Source organism: Triturus cristatus, chromosome 7, assembly GCF_964204655.1.
Source record: "Triturus cristatus chromosome 7, aTriCri1.1, whole genome shotgun sequence".
NCBI lineage: Eukaryota > Metazoa > Chordata > Amphibia > Caudata > Salamandridae > Triturus > Triturus cristatus.
In genome coordinates this window covers 934,016,567-934,035,420 of record NC_140590.1, presented here as the reverse complement: position 1 = coordinate 934,035,420, position 18,854 = coordinate 934,016,567, and the positions used below count along the sequence as shown (strand labels likewise).

The 18,854-nt window shown below is 46.5% G+C and overlaps 1 protein-coding gene across 8 annotated transcripts in view; it reads left to right on the top strand.

Annotated features, from left to right (window-relative positions):
- LOC146810867 (RUN and FYVE domain-containing protein 1-like) overlaps positions 1-10,818 on the top strand; it is a 516,661-nt gene extending 505,843 nt beyond the window's left edge. For all 8 annotated transcript variants that reach the window (XM_085617892.1, XM_085617897.1, XM_085617895.1 and 5 more), the window contains one exon: positions 9,070-10,818. In XM_085617892.1, coding sequence (XP_085474018.1) covers positions 9,070-9,213 — 144 coding nt within the window. In that variant the 3' untranslated portion in view covers positions 9,214-10,818. The remainder of the gene's footprint in view (positions 1-9,069) is intronic.
- The last annotated feature ends 8,036 nt before the right edge of the window (positions 10,819-18,854 follow it).

The window sequence follows — 18,854 nt, the reverse complement described above, 5'->3', positions numbered from 1 at the left end:
AATGTGGTCAGCCTAGCAAGCAAGGCCAAAGACACAGAGGCAACCGGTTGAAAACATCTGACAACAAAGATGATAAAGCCTACCTTAGTCAGCTCGCTTCCTCCCCCTTGACTCTCACAGTGGGATGGCCAATGAGTCATTTCTTAAAAGGATTGGGAGAAAATAACAACAGACAAGTGGGTGTTGTACATAGTCATACATGGTCATATTCTAGAACAATTGGAGAAAACACTATCTCTTCCTCCAATGGTTGAGAAGCACAAACATATAAAAGAACTACACTTGGAGGTTACTAAGTTGCTGGAGAATGGAGCCATAGAGTGCCACCCTCCGAGAATGGCTTGGGGGTTTTATTCAAGTTTCTTTCTTGTACTAAAAATGTCTGGTGATTGGTGACCTGTATTGGATCTAAGAAATCTCAACTGGTGTAATAAATTGAGTTGTTAGTTGAATGGGGGGTGGGGGGTTGACCCTGTTCAAGCAACTGCCACACACTGTCAGGGTGAACCACAAAAGTCACTAAATTAACCTGTGCTTAACGCTTGGTAAGCAGTCCGGCTTAACTTCTAGGTAATGTGTTAAGTATTTATGCAGCTCAGAAACAGTAATATAGTGAATACACCACACACAAAAAAAAACCACTAAATTATAAAGAGAGCGTACATTTGAATAAATTATTTGACACCAAAATGACAGAAATCCAATCAGTAGAACCAGAGTTGTGAATTTTTTAAGTTTTAGGTGAAAACTAACACCTGAAAAATCAGAGAGGCAACCCCAGATATCTAGTCGCTTGAGAACGAGTCAATGTTGAGAAATATGCTCGACCACAATGGATACAGATCAGATACAAGAAGTGGATTAGGCCCAGTCAGCGATTACCTTCCAACTTGGAAGACATTTTGAAGAAAAGTTTCTGAGAAGGTAAAATTCAAAGGGGTTTGCTTGTAGGTGATGGCCGAGGATGGAGCATCATTGTCAGGGAGCTCCTTGACAAAGGCACAGTGACGATTGGTAGGAATTTTTCATTTTTGGTACGAGGCAGGAGGCTGTAGCAGACAAGAGTTCCAGAAGGCCGTATACCCCTTTGGCGAAGGACTGCTGAACAGGATTTGCTGGGGAGAAGAATGTAGCGGGAGCACCCACAAAGTCAGGCCGACGGGGGCTGCATAATGGGCTGATAGACGAGCAGATTGATCGCAGACTTCCCTTGGTTCTCAAATTAGTTTTCAGTCCAACATGTTTTACATTCCAAGATTGGGATTTTATCTATTCTGTTACTCCAGGGTTCAAGAAATAGGGCAGACCTCTGAGGGTTCAAGGCAGGCTCAAGTCCGCAAAGCAGTGCTTCCAGTGGCAGCAAAGCAGTCTTATGGAGTACACAGCAGCAGGCAGTCCTCTGAGAGCCATTCCACAGGTCCAGAAACGAACTAAAGAGTGGGTCAGAGTATCCCTTTTTTTTAGGTCGCTTCTTTGATTGATTTGAATAGGTCTCGCATTTGCGAGAGTTTAAGCTAATGGCTTTGTAAATGACAATGCCTTTTATTTATGTGTTAATTAGCAAAACAGATAAATAAAAGGCATTGTCATTTACAATGCCAATAGCTTAAACTCTCGCAAATGCGAGACCTTTTGCATTGCAAATGCTTGTTATATCTGGTGACTTCTTTGAAGTAGGAGAAGTTTCTAGAGGTTTCTCTTTGAAGTGCTTGGAATTTCCTGACTCTCCTGCCCTGGCTCCAAGCTGGCTGCAGGGTCAATGCAGTGGTGACAAGTCCTTTGTGTAAAGGCCCTCGCTTTCATTGAGAGTCAAGTGCGAAAAGTGCTGCGTGTGGCTCAGTATGTAGAGTCATGGTTGGACAGGACCCGGGACAGCAGTGCTAACAGGCCTCATCCCCCACAGTTGTGGCTCAGTAGGCCCTGCCTGCCCCTTTGCCTCCTGAATGGGGTCTGACAACCTCCTTCCTCCAAATGAGGTTCTGTTCCATAACCTGCTTTAGAGCAAGTACTTTTAATGTATTTGCGGTATTGCAGCTATATATTTTTGATGATTTTTTAAAAGTTCACAAACTGCTTCTAGTTCCAGTTATTTTACTTTGAGGAAAAGCTTTTGGTCCATGAGCTGGGTTTTCTGGATCTTGGACATGCTACCTTAATTGCTCTATTTCCTCTATTAGTTAAGCACTTTATGGGAGTGCATGTGTTTTCTAGCTGTCTTCCTTGTGTGCTTCTCCGCTCCATTTCCATGTTTGTTCTGTTTCTCCATGTGCATCTCTGCCCTCTCCTGTCTCCGTGTTGCTTTGTCTCTCAGTGTGGCTCTGTCTCACCGTGTGCTTCTTCACCCCAATCTCCGTGTTGCTCCATCTCACTTCGTGCTTCTCTGCTCCCAACCCCAGTTTCCATGTTGTTCTGTCTCACTGTGTGCTTTTATGTTAATCCCCAACCCCTTGGTCTCCATGTTGCTCTGTCTCACTGTGTGCTTCTATGCCCTTCCGAACTTCTTTCCGTCCTCTGTGTTGCATTCCCCATCCCTGCATTGCTCTGTCTTTCTATGTGCATCTGTGTTCCATTTTTTCTGTGTTGCTCTGTCTCACCATGTGCTTCTATGCTCACCCATCTTACTTTGTCTTGCCTTGTGCTTCTCTGTCCCCCATCCATGTGTTGTTTCCGTCTCATGTGTTCCTACCCTTCTGCCCACTTCTCCTGTTTTGCTTCCCCACCGTCCTGCGACATTTGTCTTACTTCCGTGCCTCTCCCGGCGTTTGTTTAGGTCGAGCCTTGACAGCACATGCGCTGCTCTGTGGCATGCTGCTGCTATTGAAGTATGGAATAGAAGCCCCGCCCACTCTCCGCCCATATTTGTCATTGACTTGTGTCATTGCCCTTCGTAAATGCTGGCTTCTGATTTGTTAATAGGCTTGTTAATCCTTCCTTAGTACCACTGTCTTCATTTATAACCTCCCAAGAGGACTGGCTCTTTTAGTTCTGTTGATACACAGTACGTCTTTTTTAGTCTGCAAGCACTAATTTCTTTAATGAGTTTCTCCTACTACAGCACGACATGCTTTCCTGCAATATTTAGCACGCCGTGCGTGCTTTCACTTTCTAAGCAGCCCGGGACAATGGCAGACGCTTCTTTGATTGATTTGAATAGGTCTCGCATTTGCGAGAGTTTAAGCTAATGGCTTTGTAAATGACAATGCCTTTTATTTATGTGTTAATTAGCAAAACAGATAAATAAAAGGCATTGTCATTTTGCAAGGCCAATAGCTTAAACTCTCGCAAATGCGAGACCTTTTGCATTGCAAATGCTTGTTATATCTGGTGACTTCTTTGAAGTAGGAGAAGTTTCTAGAGGTTTCTCTTTGAAGTGCTTGGAATTTCCTGACTCTCCTGCCCTGGCTCCAAGCTGGCTGCAGGGTCAATGCAGTGGTGACAAGTCCTTTGTGTAAAGGCAGAGACAGCCTATTCAGTTGCAAGTGGGGCTATTCCCAGCCCCACCTCCCCCATCCTGCCAGTTGATGGCATTTTCAGATACATTTAATCCCTCTATTATGTGATGGTCTGGGAGGAATTCACACGTCCAACTGCCAACTACGCCTAGTCTTGTGGCCTGGGACAGGCTGCAGACACCAAATAGCAAAGGCCAGGAAAATGCCAACTTACTAAATGTGCCATTTTCAAAATTGTGATTTAAAATCCAATTTTCCCATTAAAGATTTAAATTTCATAGATACCAAACACTAAATGCTCACATGTTCCCAATGAAGGTTAGCACTTATTAACTATAATAAGGCAGCCCAATGTTATCCCATGGAACACGTAGGCCTCACAGTAGTGAAAAACTCATTTAGGAGTTTTTCACTACCAGGACAGGTAAAACCTAAAAGTACATGTCCAACCTTTTAACTACAATGCACCCTGCCCTAAGGGCTACGTATGGCCTACGTTAAGGATGACCTTTATGCTATGCAATAAAAGCAGAGTTACAGGCTTGGAAAGGGGGTTATATTGCCAAGTCGAATTGGCAGTTTAAAACTGAATTCAGGCTGGGACGTTTTAAGGGGCTACTTAAGTGGATGGCTCAATAAGTGCTGCAATCCCACTAGTATAATTTGATTTACAGGCCATGGGTATATATTGTATACCACTCTACAAAGGACTTATAAGTAAATGCAGGTGCCAATTTAGGTGTAAGCCAATTTTACCATGTTTGGGGGAGTGAGGACAAGCATTTTAGCACTGGTAAGCAGCGGTAAAGTGTCCTACGGCCAACACAAATGAATTCAGCAAAAGTAGGAGGGGTGAAGGGGAAAGGTTTAGGGTGACCCTGCAAAGTGGCCAGGTCCAGCAACTTGTATCAGAAGAAACAAGAAGCTTGATCTTGCTACAAAATACTAATGTGCATCAAAAATGAAAACTTCCTACCATCGCTGGATCAGTGAGATGGCCTATTTCAAAATCCTGATTCCTGCAAAACATAGTTGATTTCTTCAATAAGGTCCCTGTCTCAGAAGAAAGGGGTGTGTAGTCTACCTTTATCTAGATGACTGGGAGCGATGCATCAAAAAGGCTCAGATATGATCAGAATGAAATTAACTATTTCAAGCTTAGGTTTAGCTACCACTATGAATAAATCATCTTGACAACAACCAAGAGCAGCTAAGCATGCACTGGAAGCAGAGAAATGTAAGTTAATACAAGGTAATCATCATAACTCCCTGTCACCGCCCCCCCCCCCCCACCCTGAAATGAAGCAGGCCTTGCAATGAAGGTGGTTAGGTTAAAGAACAGTAGTGTATTCAAAGGTCAACCCCTTTTGCTTGCCAAACTGCAACTTTACTTAACAACAGACACTTGTCTGTAAGAATGAGGGGTGTGTATATATTCAGGACCTACATGTCAAAGGTCAATGGTTCAAGGGAGAGATGTTGCTCAATATCAAACTTCTCAAACTCAGAGGAGTCAGATGGGCTTTTCAAGTCTTCTTTTCCACAAGGAAATACTCTCAAGTAATGTTTCGTACAGACTATGACACAACCATGATTTTCATTCAGAAGGAGGGAGGACCATGATAGCTCCTGCTGTTGCAGGAGGCTTAGAAGATACAGATATGGATCATAAAGCCCAATGTAGATTTCTCAGCAGAACATGTACCAGGAAATCTCACCAATGTGGCGGAACGACTGAGCATGCACTACTCAGACAATTACAAATAAGAAATAGAAAGCAATTAAATCTAGTATTTCAGAGATGGGGTGCTTCCCAGAGGGATATGTTTGCAGTAGACCAGAACTCTAACTGCCCCCAGCTTGTAAGCTGATGGTGCTGCTCAGAAGCGAGAGAAGAAGCTTTCACAGTGATCTGGACTGAATTTTTCTGTACATATTCCCACCCATTCTTCTGGTACCAAGACTGTTGTTCAAAACAGAGAGCACTGCAAGATGATTTCCTAGGTGCCAGTATGGCGCAACAACTTTGGTATTCAGAGTTGTAGACCATGTCCATCCAAACTCTGATACTGTTCAAAGCAGACGTGCATCTACTTTCCACTAATATTTTACCACATACCTCAATCCCTTCAGTTGACTGCCTGGTTTATTAAGAAGTAGAGTTTGGACAATTTAATATGCCCGAAGACTGCAGGCCGATTCTTAAAGTGGCTAGAGCAGCCTCCACTATTAATATCATACAATCTAAAATGAAAATGTTTTTATGGTCGGGGGAAAAAATTTCTCTCGAGGTGTTGCTGTGCAGGCTTCTGCCTTACCTCCTAAAATTAGCCAGTTCAGCCTCACACCTAAATTATGTGCACCTTGCAGCAATTTCAAGATTCATGAGAACACCTAATAATATTGCTTTATCCTCAGAAAGGCTCATTCATGAGAGGTTTATTCAGGACCTATCCTCTGAAAACTAAATTGTCTCCAGATGGGGAGTTAAATACTCTGTTAGCAGCATTAATGAAACCGCCTTTCATGGAACACTGCATTTGCATCCTTTATTTTTAAATATAATATATTTTTATTGCACAGAATGAAACAAACTCAGCGATATCAATTCCCATTTAGTACGTTGTTACATGCAATGGTTTTCGGCACAGAGGTGGAAATGTCCAATATGATCAAAACATATAACTCTTAAATCCTCCACCCCTCCCCTCTGCATTTGCATCCTTGGTAGCAATAACATTGACTAGAAGGGAGAATTGTTAGTAACAAGCTTCCAGTTTTGGTGTATAATGGTATATTTATCGATGATTACTGTGGTCTTCTCTTAGCCTCTGAGGGTGCGGAAAAAGGACGAGAACTGCCATCAACACATAGGGTAGCACCTTCTATGTCTGTGCATTGGCATGTCAGGTGGAAGGATCGCAACTGCTACCAGAGCCCCACTCAGTGGCGGCCAGAACAGGCAAGTGTGGTGAGGTGGGGCGCAGCGAGGGGGGGGGGGGAGTCGACAGACGGAATATGTATTATTTAATTAATTATACCTATTCCGTCATCTATTGACTGCCCCCACCACACCGCGCTTACCTGTGCCAGTCACCACTGGCCCCACTATGTCACCTAGTTGTGCTGGGAGCTATTGCAAAGTTTCTAGATCCAGTCTGGCCTCTGGAGCAGTTCAAAGGGCGAGAAATCTCTAGGTAAAACAATGTCCGGAAAGATAGTTACTAATGGTATGTAACTTGTTGTTCATTGTCGGAGTTTGTAAAAAAAAAAAAATCATAATAATAATAGTAAAACTGTGAAACGGTCGTCGGCCCTAACAAAGAAAGGAGGGAATGTTTTATAAACATTTCATAATAAAGAAAATGTCAGGCAGTGGATGCCAATAGTAGATATATGATTTTGTGTTTTAAAAACTAATTCCTCAGTGCATAGTAATTTTGTGTATTGGCCCTTCAAAACATCATACTGTTCCTGCAGAAATAAGTTATTTTGCTGGTGATGGAGAATGACTAGACGCAAAATGTTAGTAGAGATTTACAAAGTCACGCAGGGGCCGATTTGCGGTACCTTCGTTGGCTTTGTATAAAACGAAAAAAATCAACACAAGGCAGCACATATGGCCGCGGGCTTCTGTCACTTTGTATCAGGCAGCGTTCCATGGATGGAGCATGGGCGTTAGCATGCATCCACCTATGGATTTTGATGCAATCCCAGATCTACTAAGGTCAGTAAACTTGGGATTGCTCCAGTATGTGCGCATCCCTGACAGGGAGAAATATCTTTACTTCTCCTTGTTACTTGCTTTTTCTATTTGTGATGCATTCCACATCACACATAGAAAAAGGAAAATGCCTTTAAGGATTGTTTTTGTGCAGAAAGTATCCCTTCCTGCACCAAAGCAAGCCTACTCTCAACACAGGCACCCTTGCAGCACAGCTCAAGGATATATGAGTTGGTGCTAGGCAGCCTCAAGTGTCCCATACCTTAGTAAATATGGTCAGGGCCGGACTGGGAGCCAAAACCAGCCCTGCAAAGTGCTCGGCCGGCCCCCAGGGGGTTTGGGGTGCGGCCGAGCTGTTTGCCAGGGCCGATTTCGGCCGATTTTGTTACAGGGGGCGATATTGCAGCTATGCTGGAAAAACGGCCATGTACAAAAAATGGCCCCCCAGGGGCCAAAATCCGGCCGCGACCCCGAGGCTTGAACCTTGGTTTCCCAGCTCCAAAGTCGGCAGCTCTAGCCGTCAGACCACATCCTCTCCCCAATTCTATGGAAACACTTTGTAATTCCCTGAACAAAGATTTTAGTGTGAACCTATCGACCAACCCTGGTAATCCACAGATTAGTGACCAAATCGAGGTACAGTAGTTGGAAATGTTCTTGACTGCACTAGGGAGACAGGCAAATAAATGTATATCTACATCTCCTGGCATTGGAGCAATGGCCGACACTACTTCATAATCCAGTGTATCCGATCGCAACAGAACAGCTCCTGAATTACTATAGTTTGGCCACGGGGATATCACAGAATATGGTCGGAAGATACTCCAAACGCAAAGGGCAGTTTCGATTTTAAGCCGATGTCTCATAAAATAGAAAGTTTCTGCATGAGGGACTTGCGTCACTTAGTCATCATGTCCCATCAACTCTGCGATTTCTCAGATTACACATATGAGCGATTCTAGATGTAGACTACAATTCAGATGACACTTTTTTGTATGATGCACAAGCAAGAACAAAACCCAGTTATTATGTCTTAACCTTTATTGATTTTTCAGATCCAAAGTAGACCTCCAAGTTGGCATCACAAAGGAGGCAACATACATCCTGCTACCACATTTTTGTTCACTAACACTATATTAAACAGTTAATCAAACACAAAATATAGAGGTGACCTGTCCCCCATTCTTCATCATATTCCCTCTGTTATCTAGCTTCAGATGGCCTTGAACCTTGAGCATTGTTGTGTTCTGCATTTCTTTGACTATGGCAGGATTAAAATGCTCTCGAGACGGATTGCTCACACAAATTACCACTCTCGGGCCAAAAAGCCATGTCTAGCTATTCATTTATATATTTCATTCAAGGGAAGCAGCGGAGCGGAGGACACCTTTCAAAGCTGGTCCTGTCACCTTTTTATTTTGTTCCTCCATACAGAGTATCAAAGGGGCCCAGAGCGTAATGTAAACCGATGCTTCAACCTTCCAAAGAGTACATTATTTGCTCACGTGCCATTAAATCCTATGCTGCTCATGACCCTAATTAGCCAGAGAGAAGCCAAGGTCAACTGAGCAGCCAAGTTTTGCAGAGTGATGCTATGGGCAGCAAGGAATATATGAGTTTTGTGAAAAATGAATCTGAATTATTAATAACTGGCGAACATGTCCTAATTTAAACGAAGAGCTTGGTTTGATTTTAGTTCTAAATTAAATTGGTGGAAAAATCATTGTAGGAGTGTGTATGCGAATATGTGTGTGTATGTGTGTTTTGAGACACCTCTCTTAATGCAACCACTATAAGTGAAACCATCAATAAGAAACAAGGATTATGTTAACCTTCATATGTTCACTTCGAAATTGAAGCATTCAATGTTTTCCTCTTTACAATCTTTTACAGCATCATTGCAGAAACTGCGGTGACATCTTCTGCAACAGCTGCTCAAGCAATGAACTGTCCCTTCCTTCCTACCCCAAACCTGTGCGGGTCTGTGACGTGTGCCACAATCTTCTCCTTCAAAGATGCTCGTCGAACTCCTCGTAGCTCTGCAGCAGCGCTGGAGCCCGAAGAAAGCCAAGGACCTCCATGAAGCCAACACTGTTGCTGCCGTCACCAGTGAGGAGCGTATTGTCACTTTGTCGTCCTTTGAAGCCAAGGCTCAGCAGCTGTGAGTTCATGCACAGAAGATGCACTCCCTAAGGGTGTACCTGCAGGTCCCAGAGGGTGGGAATCGATGCGTGGCCTCTGTCCCTTCTCTCCAGGGCCATCATTCTTATGAGCAGGGCCCTTGGGGCTGCCGCCCTTAGGACAGGCTCCCCTTGCATTAAGTTCAGCCAAGGATGACCTAAAACTGAAGATTATTCCACATTAAAAAACGTCAAGCAACTTTGACAATAAGGATTTTCCAATTTTAATTTCTGCCTTTTAAAGTAATGTTCAAACTGAACAAGTTTTCGTTCACTGATCTCCGCTGGTAGCCATATTGGACTACGTTTTGATAATGCACTACAGTGGTACCTTATGGGAAAATAAAAATCATATTCGCCTAAAAAAGGCAAAATATGCTTTTCTTGTACTTCAAAGTTGCTTGGACATTTTTGGAGTTGTAAAGTTCCGGTTTATTTACGTTTCTATAGTAGTAGCACACCTATATTCGAGAGTCCGGTAGCTACCTTTCAGACAAGTCAACCAAATGAGGGCCCTGCCTCTTTGGCTACTGAAATTGATTTTATAAGGGAAGGGAAGCCTAATTCACTTTCCTTAACGTACAGACCATCAGCTATTTGGGCGTGAGAGGGGATTCTTTTCTGTTTTTACGCTAAAAGAAAGGTTTTCCATAAATGGGTCAATTTTCCAATAAACACGGAAAAGTGAAGGACTACACCAGAAAGCCTGTTACAATACTGCTAATATTTGAAATCTTGATCTTGTGGTTAATTGTATATATCCTCAAGACCCCATTTATGGGCCTATATGCATTCCTCTGAAATACTCTTGAGGTAACCGGTAGGGTCACCCCTCTTGCTGCCTCTGCCAGGTGCATCCAAGTGAGATAATGTGTTGCCATTTTGTACATCAACGATTGCAGTAATTTTTCTATAGTGCGTGGACAGTGCTTCATGAGCCCATCTTTAACTTTTGCATATTTTGGTAATGGTTCTCCTTTTGGGGGAAACAACACTTTTACATTAAAATACTAACTCTTTTGAAAATTATGACATTTTGATTGCAACATTTTTTTAAACTGCTTACTGGAATAACAGACTGAAAATTCATCGTTTTTCTAAATAGCCAATGTTAAGAGGATGTTTTTATATGTACTTGCAATGCACAACTAAATTTCACAATGCAGCATATCATGCGTTTTCGGTATTTTCCTAGGTATCCATTGACATCTCACATTTATTTTTAATATATCTACGCTGGGGATTTGTAATTTTATATTAACTTTGAAAAGCTAAGTGAAATCTGCTAGCTTCCTAAAAAAAAATCCTTTAAATGAACATGTGTTACTGAATATGTATCAGTAAAATGATGTGCCTTTATTATACAAAAAAAGTAAATCGTAACTTTGGGTCGTTGATGAAATGTGTATTGCTGCAATCTCTTGCTTCACAGTATAATAAAAGTGACATCTTTATTTTCAAATCGTATGTCTCAAACTGTTTTTTCTTTGGGGGCTCCGCTTGATTATAGGTCATTTACAGTGTATGTGGCACATGGTGACCGATCTACATTTATTACGGGTGGCTCAGGAGTATTTGAAAGACGACGTCACCACTCAGTCAAAATCATTTTATTGTTTTAGTTCATTAAAACCATAACAAATAATGTTACACTTAATAATTACTTAAACAGGATATGTCCATGTTATATACGTCACCACTGGGTGTATTTATCAGTTTTTAAAGAATGCCCCACCCAGTAATGACAGCGGGAATGCTATGCATCTAGTAGATACATCTTAAGTTACTCCATGTAAACGAGTCTGATTCAAATGAGGAAACCATATAATTTTTAAAACAAATGGGTGTTAACGTTTCTCTCTGTAACATGCATCCCATAAAATCACTTGGCAATCAACCTTCTAATGTATCCGGGGTTGCTATAATGACGTGGCCTTTTTCTGGTTTGGGGAATGCTATACTTTGTGGCGTAAATGCAACAGATTAACCACAAGACTCATTGATGACACGACTTGCTTCTAATGGAAAGGATGCAGGTCACAGCATGGAGAGTTTACTACATAGCCCGGAGAACTGATCCTTGAGGGCGTCCGCCATGCCTCTGATGTCAAGTCCTTTATTTTCACATGACTGAGATGCCAGAATTCTGAGCTCCCTCAACATTTTCACACTTATTTTATGCCTTTTTGGGTCAGCAATGTCATTAGATTGGATACACTTCATGTCACCTCTTAAGACCTGCGGATCAAACACTGCAGCCTGAAATATTCGAGGAAACGGAGAGGCCATTCCGCTTCCTCTATCCGACCTGCACCGCGCCTCAGAAGAGCTGCCTCATCGTCGTGGAGAGATAAGGAGGATTGGGCCTGGGGCGGAGACCACGGTTTTAGGGCGTTGGGCTGTTTTTTTTGTTTTTAAGGACTGGGCCAGGAGGAGGATGCCCCGGGTCCGGTTTAAATGTTCAGAGCAGGGGACAGGTATTTTTAAAAAGGGCTGGGGGCCAGGGGAGGGGAGCTCACACTGGGGCCTGCTTTCAGGGCTCAGGGGAGGGGTGTTTTGTAACAAGGGCTAGGGGGGTTGTTCTGGGGTCTGCTTTTAGAGCTCAGCGCAGGTGTTTGGATATTTTTAACAAGCATTTGCAATGCAATAGGTCTCGCAGTTACAAGAGTTTCAGCTATTGGCATTGTAAATAACAATGCCTTTTATTTATGTTTTTAAAAGAAAAACCAAAAAAAAAAGGATTATTATTTGCAATGTCAATAGCTCAAACTCGCGTAAATGCGAGACCTATTGCATTGCAAATGCTTGTTATGTTTGTTGGCATTGGTTCACTTGTTTGTTCAGGATACATACGCCCCCGCCCCTCACCACACACAAAAATTCCCTCGTGACGATTTTCTACTTTCAGTTTCTATTTTATGTTAATTGTGCTGACCGAGGGAGGAAGAGAGAGCAGCAAAGAAAGCCCACAGACACAACCAATTACCCTCTGCAAACTATTCCGTGGTCAGTCCCCTTTCATGTCGTGTCCACCCAGGGGGAGGGGAAACTGAAGCAGAGAGTGTCACGGTCTCCCGGTTCTCCTCAGGATCAGGGCGATGCTCAAAGGGGTCCCCCTCCAGACATCCCCACACTCTGAAGCAAGATAACAAGAGTGTAGAGGCTATCAGGTGAGGGAAGGATAGGGTAGGGTCAGCGGGGGAAGGGACACCTGAAAAACAAAGGACATGCAATTAGGCATATACAGACTAGCTACTCTCAAAAGGTCTCGCTAGGTCCTCCTCATACCTGCCAAACGTGTCCCTGCAAATATTTCCTTTAGCGCCATCCAGTCGCCTCTCTGGGACTGCTGCGCCGGCACCTGTGCCAAAACCAACAAGTGCAAGACAATTAACTCAAGCCGACCTGACCAGTCATTCCCAACCGAGCTCCGCTCTCCCAGGTCCACATAGGTACCCCCTCGTACCCCCACTCTCTTGTAATCAGAAACTGAGGAAGGAAGGAGTAGTGCAAAGAACGAAATCGAGATAACCCTTATCGTCAGGGCTCTTCTGTTTGGCAGAATAGGAATCACTGTCTAAATTAACACGGCTAGTTCCAATGTCAGCCACGCTTTTGGAAGTCTTGTACCCTTTTTGTGTGGGGGCCCGGCTCCACCTCATTGGCTGCCAGAGGGCCGTTTTAAAGAAGAAACAAAAACAACAAAAGTACGAACTACTTGGCCGGCTCCACCCACATGGCTGCCCGATGGCCGTAGCTCGTAATCCAGCGTGAATAATGCTTTCTACACCAAAGTCAAAAGAGGCACTTGCCTGCCGATGGAGGCGGGGTCAGCGCACTGCAGCGCGGGCAGCGGGGTTTCGGTGCACTGTGAATACACCGGCCTCACCTCGCTTGCTCCGTCCCAAGGTTCAACGCGTCGACCCGACCACCTCGGCTTCGCCCTCTTCGGAATTTCTGCCGCTCTACCACGGCTGTCCCAGGAACGGATCCACCTCTCCCCGAGGCTCTCTTCCCAACACTCGAAGAGCAGAGGAACGCACAGCCGCTCGGATGCTTGCGGCTGCTGCTAGGATTCAGAATCACGAACAACGTCTTCCCGCGTTGTTCGTGGTAATAACGTCTTTCGCCCCTCCCCTTGACTGGGGTTGCTGGGACGTGTAGTCCACGGACTTTCACCTCGCATCTAGGTAGGCACCCTGGTCGCGCAAACCCTGACAGTACGCCCCCCTCCCCAGCGCCTCCTTGATCCTGGTTTCCCCGGATTGCGGGCATGGAAGCGACGTATCGCTTGTGGGGCGTGTACGTTCGTGCTGGGTTCCCACGAGTCGTCTTCGGACGAGTACCCCTTCCAGGAAATCAGGTACCACAGTTTCCCTTGTCTCCATTTCGAGTCCAGAATTCTTTTCACTTCGTACTCCAACTGGCCATCCCGCTCAATCGGAGGCGTAGCTCGGCTTCGGACGTTTCTTGCTGGTTTCAGGAGTCCGCAATGGAACACGGGATGTATACGCAGGGACGAAGGCAGCTTCAACTGATATGCCACAGGATTGATTTTCCGCACCACCGTATAGGGCCCTATGTATCGGGGATGGAATATGCTACGCCACCTAAATCGGATATTTCTTGTGGAGAGCCAAACACGGTCTCCCACTTGGTAAGTAGGCCCTTCGTGCCTGTGGCGATCGGCCCATTGTTTGTACTGATGCTTGGCTCGCTGCAAGTTGGCCTGTACCTTCTTATGGAGTTGTACGAGGCGGTCGACTTGCTCCATCACTTTGGGCTGGTTTTGCACTTCGCTTGGAACGACCAGCGGCAAAGTCGCGGCATGAAATCCGTGATTGGCTCTAAACGGTGTTTCGTTAATGGAGCTGTGCCACGTGTTATTGTACGACAACTCTGCCAACCACAACAACGAAACCCAAGAGTCCTTGGCATCTTCGGAAAAGCAGCGCAAATACTTTTTGAGAGTTTGGTTCAAGCGCTCTGTCTGCCCGTCAGTCTGCGGGTGAAAACTGGTGGACAGAGCGGCACTCACCTGAAGGGCCTTGCACCACATGCGCCAAAAGCGGGCCACAAATTGAGGGCCCCTATCGGAAACAATGATTCGGGGGAGGCCATGTAAAAGTACCACCTGTGTCAGGAGCATCTGCGCTGTTTGCACTGCCGTGGGGAGGTTTTTGCACGGTAAGAAATGCCCCAACTTCGTCAGGCTATCAACTACCACCAAAATGGCGTTAAATCCTTGATCCAGGGGAAGGCCGAGAACAAAATCCAGACTTATCGTATGCCAGGGTTGAGGCGGCGTTGGCAACGGCAGCAATCGTCCCCTAGCCCTGCTGTTTTCTCCTTTCGCCCTAGCACAAGTCTCACAGTGCGATACCCAGCGTTTTACATCAGCCACCATGCCCTCCCACCAGAAATATCGTTGCACTAGATGGAGGGTCTTCTGGTTTCCGGGGTGTCCTGCTAACACTGTATTGTGGCACCAATTGAACGCCTGTACCCGTAGCTCTTGTGAGGGCAGAAACAACCTGTTTTTGTGGAGGGGTATTCCATGTTTCAAGACCCGACATGGGTCTTGCCTTGCCCAACGCTGCCATCGCATCTCCGAGCGGCTGTCCTTGACCTGTTCCACGAACTTCTCTACTGTGATCACGCACAGAACCTTCTCAGGATGGACAATAGCTTCCAGCTGAGGCTGTTGGGCGCCTTCGTTTTCACCAAGTCTCGACAACGAGTCGGCTTTCTGGTTCTCTGAGCCTGGACGAAATGTAACTACAAACTCGTATTCCGCGAAGAATAGCATCCATCTCATCTGCCTTTGAGAGAGAAGCCTCGCGGTCTTCATATATTGTAGGTTTTTGTGATCGGTGTACACTGTGACCGGGTGCTGGGCCCCCCATAAGTAGTGTCTCCACTCCTGGAAGGCTTTCTTGATGGCCAATAGTTCTTTTTCTGGGACTGAGTAATTGAGTTCCGCTGGACTTAGTTTCTTGGACAAGAAGGCCACCGGATGTAACTGCCCAGTCATCTTGTCTCGTTGCGACAGCACCGCCCCCACAGCGATGTTGGAGGCATCAGCCTCAACGATGAACGGGACATCAGGTTGCGGGTGTCGCAAGATGGGGGCGGAACAGAAAGCCTCTTTCAGATGCAGGAAAGCGTTCATGGCTTCTGGAGTCCATAGGAATACGGCCCCTTTTCTCAACAGCCTAGTGATGGGAGAGGCTAGCTGAGAAAAGTGAGAGATGAACCTCCGATAGTAATTGGAGAAACCCAGAAAGCACTGCACATCTCTCACACAGCGCGGCACCGGCCATTCCTGTACCGCAGTCACCTTTCTCTCAGCCATCCTAAAACCCCAGGGACTCAGGATTACTCCCAGGAATTCCACCTCTGTGACCCCAAACTCGCACTTACTAAGCTTGCAGTATAAGCGCTGTTCTTGCAATCTTTTCAAAATCATTAGGACGTGGCTCACATGTTGTTCCCGGGAGGCTGAGAAGACCAGAATGTCATCGATGTAGACGATGACAAACCTGTCGATGTAATCCTTCAGCACGTCGTTCAAAAAATATTGAAATGCCGCAGGGGCGTTACAAAGCCCGAACGGCATCACCAAGTATTCGAAAAGACCGAATCTGGTTTTGAACGCGGTTTTCCATTCATCCCCCCTGCGCACTCGGACCAGATGATAGGCCCCTCGTAAGTCGAGCCGTGTGTAAATGGTGGCCTCCTTCACCTGGTCTAGCAACACGGGAATGAGTGGCAGAGGGTACCGATTCCTGACGGTGTTTTTATTCAACATGCGATAGTCGATGCACGTTCGAAGATCACCGTTCGCCTTTGCGATAAAGAAAAGAGGAGAAGCTGCTGGTGAGCGGGATGGGCGGATAAACCCCAATGCACAGAATTTGTCCAAGTATTCCCTCAGGTGCTTGGTCTCGGGCTCAGATAAGGCGTACACTCGACAAGTGGGCATAGCCGCCCCGTCCACCAAGTCGATTCTACAATCATACTCGCGATGGGGCGGCAGGGTCTCCGCTTCTCTTTCGCAAAACACCCCCCGATACCTGGCATATTCTGTCGGGAGCTCAGTCTCTTTTTCGGCCGCCGTGGCCACCTGCCAGGTCTGAGCGAGGGCGAGCGTGTGGGCAATGGATCCCCTGGCTGTCATACACTGCTCTATACAATCTTTGGAAGTGAACAAAATGGTTTTATGTTTCCAATCTATGTTCGGGTTATGCCTCCACAACCACGGCATCCTATTGTGGGGCTTCTATTATGTTCAGGGTAATGTTCTCCACGTGGTCTTGGGTCTCGCCACAGAGCACCAATTCCACCGTCTGCGTCTGTTCGGTGATAGGACCAGAGGTCAACGGTTTCCCGTCCACCGCCAACACTGTCTCAGGCTTGGTCACTGGGACCCGAACCAACCCCAACCGATGTACCAACCCATCGTCCATGAAGTTGCCAGTGGCCCCCGAATCGACCATTGCGAGAACCGAATGTATGGCGGGACCGATCTTAAGGATCATGGAAAGTACTATATGGGTTTCTGTTGTCAGTTTATCGCCCCCCGCCAGTGACGGTAATCTCCATTCCGTCACCCGTACCTCGGTTTCTCCCGTGTCTGTCGGAGGGGTGCCTCCCCCAGCGGTGGTTTCCACTGCTGTGATGGCCACCCTCTTCCCTGTGAATCCCGTCGTTCTTTTCTTGGGCTTTAGGGGACACTCTCTCACGTAGTGTTCCTTTTTTCCGCAGTACATGCAGAGTCCTTGGACTCTGCAGCTTTCCCTCTCGGTTTTCGACAACGGGGGACGGACTGCTCCTACCTCCATAGGCTCAGGACCTGCCTCCCGCACTACATTCGGGGCGCGGCTGTCTGGATCCCCTCCGACCCCTGACCTCTCGCCCTTTCTCCGATCCCCCCTTTCTGCTAACCTATGATCAAGGCGTAACGTGAGATTGATCAAATCCGTGCAGGTCGTGGGTTGGGGATCTATCCGCGCCAGCACATCTTTCAGATCATCCTTCAACCCTTGATAGTATAGGGCCATTCTTTTTTCTTCGGGCCAGGCTGTCTCGACCACCAGCCGGTTAAACGTAGTCATATATGTGACCAAGTCGTTCTTGCCCTGACGTAATTCTAGCAGTTCCCTGTCTGCGCTCAGAGTGGTAGCCCTGCGGTCGAACACCCTTTCGAATTCTTTACGAAAAGCGTTCCAGTCGGTCAGAAGCGGATCATCGTTCCGGACCAGAGGAACCGCCCAATCGGCGGCGTCCCCGGTCAGGTACGAGATCGCAAAGGCCACCCTTGACAGATTGGTAGGGAACGAAGACGGACGACATGAGAAGTGAAGCGTGATTTGGGTTAGGAACGTCTGTATCTTTAAGGGGTCGCCCGTATACCTCTCGGGACTAGCCAACGGAATGGGCGGAGGGACCGTGACCTGAATTTGGGGCGGACCAGCCACAGCGTCAAATGGGTTCCTAGCCTGTCTATCCACCCTCTCCCGCAAAGCCGCTGTCTCAGCACGCGATGCCACCAACTCTTGCTGCACCGCCGCCAAGGCATGCAGCACATCCTCGAGCGTGGCCATCTTTGGGAAGCGCCCCGACCGGGAGGAGAAGATAACGTGGGTTTGTGATTCTGTCACGGTCTCCCGGTTCTCCTCAGGATCAGGGCGATGCTCAAAGGGGTCCCCCTCCAGACATCCCCACACTCTGATGCAAGATAACAAGAGTGTAGAGGCTATCAGGTGAGGGAAGGATAGGGTAGGGTCAGCGGGGGAAGGGACACCTGAAAAACAAAGGACATGCAATTAGGCATATACAGACTAGCTACTCTCAAAAGGTCTCGCTAGGTCCTCCTCATACCTGCCAAACGTGTCCCTGCAAATATTTCCTCTAGCGCCATCCAGTCGCCTCTCTGGGACTGCTGCGCTGGCACCTGTGCCAAAACCAACAAGTGCAAGACAATTAACTCAAGCCGACCTGACCAGTCATTCCCAACCGAGCTCCGCTCTCCCAGGTCCACATACGTACCCCCTCGTACCCCCACTCTCTTGTAATCAGAAACTGAGGAAGGAAGGAGTAGTGCAAAGAACGAAATCGAGATAACCCTTATCGTCAGGGCTCTTCTGTTTGGCAGAATAGGAATCACTGTCTAAATTAACACGGCTAGTTCCAATGTCAGCCACGCTTTTGGAAGTCTTGTACCCTTTTTGTGTGGGGGCCCGGCTCCACCTCATTGGCTGCCAGAGGGCCGTTTTAAAGAAGAAACAAAAACAACAAAAGTACGAACTACTTGGCCGGCTCCACCCACATGGCTGCCCGATGGCCGTAGCTCGTAATCCAGCGTGAATAATGCTTTCTACACCAAAGTCAAAAGAGGCACTTGCCTGCCGATGGAGGCGGGGTCAGCGCACTGCAGCGCGGCAGCGGGGTTTCGGTGCACTGTGAATACACCGGCCTCACCTCGCTTGCTCCGTC